Below are 7802 nucleotides of genomic sequence, written 5' to 3' on the forward strand. Positions count from 1 at the left end.
GGTGAAGATGATGACCTGATGCCAATCTTGGTCATCCGTGATGGTGTGCATGAGCTCAACGGTGACATCTTGATGAAGCGAACTCTTGCCTCCATTGCACCTGATGCATCAATATGGCTCCTCCATCCAACTCATCTGCTAGCATGCGCATGTTCTTCTTGGGTGTAGCCGAACCGAAAACACACTGATGCATAGTGTATGTGATGATCATCCAGTGTGTGCTGGTGGTCATGCACATCAACTGTCAACTACATGTTCAGCTCCAGTCAGACTTGCTTCTTATCTTCACCTTAGTGAGTGTGTTGAATGGGTGGGATCACATGTGTGTGCACAATGACATGCATTCTGTTTCATTCCCTTGAATGCAATCAACATCACTTCTCACCTTGTCTGCTCCATGCTAGCTGTTGGGATGGATCTATAACTTGTACGGCCACAGTTTCATCCGTGAGTGCATGTTGCGCCCCCTAATATACCTATTTCTATTGCAACTCATTCACTTGTCTATGCAGCTCATGTTCTTGCTTGAGTTGTTGCTTCAACACATGGAACTCCTTCATTGTTCCATTCTCTGTCTTTGCACAATCTTCATGTCGCATTGTCACCTCATAGCCCAAGTCTCCAAAGTTGCTTTCATCACTAGTGGATCTACTTGAGCTTGCAACTTTATTCCGCCTCTGTGTTGTCAACAACCTTCCTCTTGCATTCATTGTATCTGGTATGCTGCCTTCAGCTGTTGTTCATGATGTTGCTTGTTGTGATTCTTTTTTCATCGTATCTTGATGTCCATGTCTATGAACAACTTGATGTCATCATGGGTAAGCAAGTCCATACACACTTGATCAACTGCATCCCCAAGCGTGCTCTGAACAGTGTCTTCGACTCTACTCCCTTGGAAACTGTTGTACCTGTACTATTGAGAGGTAGATGAACACTTGAAATACCTAGAGACATGGAAACACCAATGGAAAGCAATATGTAAGTCGAAAACCAAAATGAACTTGAGAATTGACTTGCAACATACCTATGTGACTAATCATGAAGGTTGCACAATTTTCGTGGGAGGTTGGGAGACCTATTGCCAAGCTTTCACGAGGCATAGTCTCACCTATTAGGAGGTTGACTGACTGCTGGGATTGAGCAATGCACAGTCCAAACTGGCTACTGACTGTGGGAATTGCGCAATGCGCAATCTCACCTGGCAATGGTTACAGGCTCAGAGACTGAATTATGAAATTTTATGGGTCAGTCGTCACGGTTCCTCAGAATTGCGCAATGCAAGACTAAAGGATAGTCACTGGGAAGAAATGTGTATTTCCTAAGTGGAAGACAGAGCCTTCCCTCTCAGGATTGCGAATGATGTCTTGGGGAGGCAAAGTCTGGGCCAAGGCTGCCCAGACACGCCGACGGGCAATTGAAAGTGAAAGTGAATGTGAATGCATGGTGATACTGATTGTAAGCATAAGTGAATGATCATGCAAGAAAATAATGAATTGAAAGATTCAAAAAATGGAGCAACATGCATGTGGGTGAGGCGAGTCGCCGAACCGGCGACCATTCGTGAAAAATAGTTTCATGCATGCGACAACAGTGAGATGTTAACGAAAATTGAAACGGTGCTAGTACAAGCTAGTATCCATCAAAATGATAGAAAGCACTCACTAAAATTAAGCAAACAACCTTCATACGAAGCGAAACACAAAAAGCATGAGAAATGCAACATAAGACATGCAAGGCAGGCTTACCCCCAAAAAGTTAAGCTGAATGTTCTGACGACTCCTAGATGCAATGTGGGATGTCAGAGCTACAAGTTCGATGTGAAGAATGAGCTTTGCAGCGTCCGGTTCATGAGATTTGATAAAATCGAGGTTGCGACGTGCATTCCACGAATCTAGGGGAAGCGACACTTGGTGGGAGGTTTCTGAAATAATCTTTGCATGTAACCTCCAACTACTAAAAATAGATCCCTGAAACATGCCTTTGCATGCTGCCTTGGGAGAAGCATCCCATGCATGTAATTCAGCTTTGCTCGGTCCCGGACGGGACCGGTCAACTCAACTGCACATGTAACAGTTTTCTCAGTTGGGAGGAAAAAATGCGCATTATTGGGAGGGAGTTGGGCTGGCTCCCCAGGATATTTGTGCATTTTTTTAGCAGAGCAGCCGACTGCTACCCAGAATTGCACAATTCCTGGGCTGAGTAGCCTTGTTGGGAAGACTTGGGCAAGTTTTTGGATGAAGCTTGACTCGTAGAATCACCCAATTCTGGAGCCCAGGAGGCTCCCATATAGAATTGCACAAATATTTTAGGGAGGTGCTTAGCCCGCTACTAGGCCATGTCCGAGAGAACAACATGTGAGGGGAGTACAACAAAATCTGATGGATAGGCTGTATAGCTACAAGAAAATCACTGAAGCTTGTGTACTTGATGAAGTAAGACATGCTGTTGTGAAAGGTTGGTAGGGAGGCTCCAAAACGAAGCTAAGGTAAAATTTTGGAGGGTGGTTATAGCCGCTACAACAATTCGAATCTTAATATTGGTGTAACAAAATGTTGTGTTACAAAAGGCCTCACAAGGGGTCCTATTTCTTCTTCTGTTGACCATGCACCCCTAAACTAAATTTGTGTTTCTTGTAATTAGTTAAAAATTTCAATTCAATTACTTCTGATTAGTGATTCTCAATAGTGTTGTAGCAAAATGACTGTTACTAACAGCTTGTCCACGAGACCCATTTCTTGTTTCATTTTGTCTCTGTTACCATGTTGACACCACATTTGTACATGGGAGCCCATTTCTTATCACTTAAAATCCTTGAGCCTTGTCTTTTCATATGTTCCTTATTCTCGTTGTGTTTCTTGTTAATATTTTTTGGTATCATTAGCAAAATATAGTATGAATGAAATTTCTCACACTGAAATTTGTTTTTACATATCGGTTGGGGATCCCACCATTTATGACTACATTAACCCCTTGTTTCTTGGCTACATTCGTGCAAGGTCTATGTTTTCCTCTTTTCCTTGTAATCTTGTACAACTTTTAATTTAAGTATTGCAGTCAATTATTACATGACAGATGCTTTGAACACTTAGGAGGAATTTATTCTAGATGCAAAATATTTTGTGAGAAAGTAGTTATTACATGACACATGCTATGATCACTTGGGAGGAATTTTTTCTTCATGCAAAATAATTTGTGAGAAAAAGATAACATAGTTTTTCTTCACTGATATGATGGCACATTTTGGCTCATTGATTTTATCTCTTTTGATGAAGATAACACATTTCTTTAAGGGTGTTAACTCAATGGAAGAGCACTTGCCTTGCAAGAAGGAGGTTGGTGGTTCGATTCCATCATGCCCTAACATGAATTAATCACTAAAGAAACAAAAAAATTTGCATTCCATATTTTGTTTTTAAAGCTATTGTCTCTAGAGAGACAATAACTGAGATTAAATACATAGTGTCTCTATAGAGAGAATAACTGGGATTTGTCTCTATAAAGACAATACGTCTTTAATTGTAGCTATAGTCTTTTGAGAGACCAAAATGAATTGTCTCTTAAAAGACAATAATACTTGTGTTCGATATTTGTCTTTATATAAAAAAAAATTAAGACAATAATTTGAGACACTAACTCAAAGACAATATTTAAAACAATTTACAAATTTTTTTTGTCTCAAATTAAAACAATTTACTAAAAAAATATTTAAAATATTGTTTTGAAACCATGTATATAGTAGTGTGAATAATATGTATTTAAAAATATTATGTTTAAAACTTGTAAAAAAATTATCAAATTTACACTTTCAAAATAAGATGGATGATGTGCAATATTTTATATTCTTTATGGGTAGTTACATCTCCCTATGTCTTATATTTTCACATCTCCGTTAGTCTTATATTTTCCCCTGCTCGATAGTATTTACACCGTGAAAAATAAGACTAATGTTTTTCAATGTTTGATATTCTATATGGGTACTTAGATCTCCCTATGTCTTATACTTCCACATCTCCTTTAGTCTTATATTTCAGCTACTCAATAGTAAATATAATAAATTACATATTTAAATTTACTAAATTACTAATTACATGGATAGTACATATTTATATGTACTAATCACAAGTATGAAACACATTTGTGGAGAGATTTATCCAATTTACAAGTTCGATATTTGATATTTGATATGGGAAGTTAGACTTAGATTTATATTTATGGATTTTTATATTTTTTTAAAATATTATTTAAAATAATAATAATAATAATAGTTAAATTTTGAAGTTTAATTTAATTTAAAGTTTGATAATTTGTATTGTTTGATATTTTTTTCAAGGTTATTTATTTTAATTTACAGTGGCAGTTTTTTTTTTTTAATTAATGGCTAAGATTAATTTTTAAAAGAATATGCTTTAACATTTTTATTTTTTTATATTTTTATTGTAATAGTTTTTTTTATATATTTATCAATCTTAAATACAAATAAAACCTTCAAGTATCTCAGTCATAAAACTTGAGACCTATATTTAAAAGATTTGATATTTTTTTCGAAATTAAATGATAGAGCTATTTTTACAAAAGTAACCATTGTAAAACTCACAAGTTTAACATAATGCCAATCCCAATTAGATTTTGTAACCAAAATTCTTTAGAAAAACAAAGGACATTTGGTTCCGGATGTCCCACGAGATCGTTTAGATGCTTCGTGTTTTTTTTTTAAAGCTCTGAATTCATTTGATACACATTCTGCAGTTTTCAGTCCTACTGGAATGGGGGAGAATGAGGTTACTAAAAATTTCAATTCTGGCATCCATAATCCTTAATTGCCTAAGTGAAGATTGTTCCGGAGTGTTTGTTGTAATAGAGGGAGACCATAATGCTGGCCAACAATATACGGAAATGGAGAAACCCCGGAGCACTGGCTCATATTCACCTGGGCTCCAGAACGCTAGATGAAGGAGCAGCAGCAGCATAATGGACATCGGGACGTGTCAGGGGAGGGGCGGCCACACTCTCCACATCTACGAAAGCTGGCTTTGTGGGCGAGAGAAAATGTTCTCCATAATTTGTCAACGTCCACACCACCCGCGACATTGAAGGCCGCAACACTGCAGCTGCTTGCACACACAAAAGACCAATTTTAATCACTCGAATCCCTTCCTCCCGCGAATAACTACCCTCTAATGTAGGATCCATAACTTCTAAATCCCTATCTGCTTAATACAATTTCCATGTCTGATGATTGGCCAACATCAACAAAAACAACTTCAGTTAACAGGGGATTATAATACTGCAAAGAATTAGAAAAATATGGGATCCACATGAACCATACCCTTTCCATGACAAAGTCATCTTTAGCGGAACTGTGATTCTTTCTTCCGCTTATAATCTCAAGGAGAAGCACTCCAAAGCTAAATACATCTTCTTTCTTAGTCAGCTGTCCACGTAAAGCATACTCCGGGGCCATGTAGCCTCTGCACAATAAACATATGTAGGAAAATCTCGATATAATTTTAACCGTCTCAAAATGATATGATCCGTATTCGGATGTATGAATCGTAATTTGTTCGTTTTACATTTTAATTTATTAAATGATGTTATGGACCTCGAGAGACAGAACGGTACAGAGAACTCTTACATAGTCCCTGCAACTCTAGTGCTAACGTGGCTCTGATCCTCCGCAAAGAGTCTAGCTAAGCCAAAATTTGCTATATTGGGTCTATGTTTATGATCCAGCAAAATATTGCTTGCCTTAATATCTCTGTGAATGATCCGAATTTCAGATTCCTCATGGAGATATGCCAACCCACGCGTTGTTCCAACAATGATCGTATACCTCCCTTTCCAGTCAAGTAAATGTCATTTTGTTGTATCTGCAAACAATGATCCAGTTATAGTAAAAGCATTAACTAGCTATAGAACTTAGAAGTAAACTCCAATAAAATAGGCCCAACATCAGCAGCGTTAAGTCATTCAAGGACGAGAAGAGACCAAATAAGAGCTTGTCAAGACTACCGTTTGGGAGGAATTCATAAACAAGTAGTCTTTTTGTGCTTTCAACGAAGCAACCAACCAATTTCACTAGATTCCTATGCTGAACACGACTGATGAGATTTGTTTCATTCAGAAACTCAGTTTCGCCTTGCTGTGAACCTAGATTCAGTCGCTTAACTGCAACCACTCGGCCGTTTGGTAGAACCCCCTGTTAATTTACTGCATCGTTAGTCGAACTAATTTTATAACATATGATCTCTCATTGGATACTTCATGGAATAAATTGTTAAGTTGATGTTAGATGCTCACTTTAAAGACACATCCAAAACCTCCTTGTCCAAGCTTGTTCTCAATGTCAAAGTTAGAAGTAGCTTTTCTCAAAATATCGTACTTGAAAATGAGCTCCGAATTGATAATAGTTTCAGATATTATTACTTCTGTGAAAAAATAATAACATGAGGGTATGTATATATTCATGTCGTAAAGAAATAGAGAAACAATTCACAGAACACACAATTCAGCCGCATCTTGGGTCATAACACTGAAATATTGTTCAAAATATAATTTCAACTGCGCAACAGTTGACCTGTGCAGCAACATGAAGACAATGACCGTGCGCATGTATTCCTACCAAAACAGCTTCAGAAAATTACCAAGGATCAGGAGCCTTCCTGCCTCAGATATCCATACATCCCGCATATAGTCTTTCTATCGCAAATCCTTTTTTGTTGTTTTATCGTTTAAACTTAAGTTATAACGTTAAAACCCGCATTTCCAAAAATATCGCATCGCATCGCATTATATATATAAAATCCCCGCCCCTCGGGTTTCCCCGACAACGAAACAGCGACCAAATCTCAGCCCTCCATCATCCCCGCTCATCTAACGGCTCTGATCATTTCGGCGATCGCCCATTTCGGCGATCGCATATGTATAAACCCCATGTCCCCGCCGATAGCGAAACGCCGAGTTAATCGCGGCCGCCCATTCGGGCCATCACATCAACGGTTCACTTTGTGTCACGGCCCCATAGTAGCTCCGACTGGCGGAACCAAAAAGTTATAAAGTGCAGCATATAAAAGTTTCGGGTCCGATAGGAACCCTTTGTACAGCAAAGTGGGAAAGCTCCGATATTCCGAAGCCGAAGTGTTATAGAGTGGAGTTTAATGGGTTTCGGGTCCGAAGGGGTTGGTACTGTACACTCCAGATCCGGAGCCAAAAAGCTATAAGAAACAGTTTTGGAAGCAGATTGGGTCCGCAGGCTTCATCGCTCATCGGAGGTATTTCAGTTTGGGACCGCTGATCCGCCGATCACCGATTTAGCGCCATCCATTGGATCTGCCTTCGCGCGATCCAAAGGCCCGGATTTAATCTCTGCTACAGTGCCGCGCCCGCCCATGTTTTTTTACTAATTTTGGGTGCATTTTCTCTGTATAATGAAACGAAAAAAAAACAGAAGGACATAGGCGATTGCAACCCGAAAGGCGACCCGAGAGAGGAGTTATGCATGCATTAACTGTTGATGTTTAAAAATGTGGAAAAGTGGGCAGGATGGTTAAAGCAAGCATGCAGTAGTACAACAGTAGGCGACTGCATTCAATTCACAAGTATGGCCGAGAAGGAAGCAGGAGACCGCCGAACAATTCAAAGCATTCAATGGTCATGGGTTTCACCCATATTTCACGCCACCTGCTCAAAGAAGGATAGCGTCAAGCAGTTCACAGCATGGGACTCCATTTTTTGTTCATAAAATCATTCAGATTTTGTACGTATTTTTAGTTTTTGTGTTGCTTTCTGTTGAGAGAGTGTGAGAT

The 7802-nt window shown here is 38.8% G+C and overlaps 1 protein-coding gene across 1 annotated transcript; it reads right to left on the reverse strand.

Moving 5' to 3' along the window:
• Positions 1 to 4923: 4923 nt before the first annotated feature.
• LOC149240150 (cold-responsive protein kinase 1-like) lies at positions 4924 to 6687 on the reverse strand. Its single transcript, XM_089370080.1, has 6 exons — positions 6642 to 6687; positions 6298 to 6425; positions 6068 to 6196; positions 5746 to 5867; positions 5359 to 5468; positions 4924 to 5207 (listed from the first exon to the last, which is right to left on the reverse strand). The coding sequence occupies exons 1-6, from the start codon at positions 6685 to 6687 to the stop codon at positions 4924 to 4926; spliced, it is 819 nt and encodes a 272-aa protein (XP_089226206.1).
• Positions 6688 to 7802: the final 1115 nt, after the last annotated feature.

The sequence above is a fragment of the Pinus tabuliformis genome, chromosome 8, assembly GCF_031772625.1.
Source record: "Pinus tabuliformis cultivar Carrire ecotype Pingquan chromosome 8, CPIR1, whole genome shotgun sequence".
Taxonomy (NCBI): Eukaryota; Viridiplantae; Streptophyta; class Pinopsida; order Pinales; family Pinaceae; genus Pinus; species Pinus tabuliformis.

Coding starts and splice junctions, on each gene's coding strand:
- LOC149240150 (XM_089370080.1), bottom strand. CDS start 6,687: ATGCGGGATGTATGGATATCTGAGGCAGGAAGGCTCCTGATCCTTG. Junction 5,868..6,067: donor ATAGGAATCTAGTGAAATTG/GTTGGTTGCTTC, acceptor CATTGTTTGCAG/ATACAACAAAATGACATTTA. Junction 5,208..5,358: donor AAGCGGAAGAAAGAATCACA/GTTCCGCTAAAG, acceptor TGTATTAAGCAG/ATAGGGATTTAGAAGTTATG.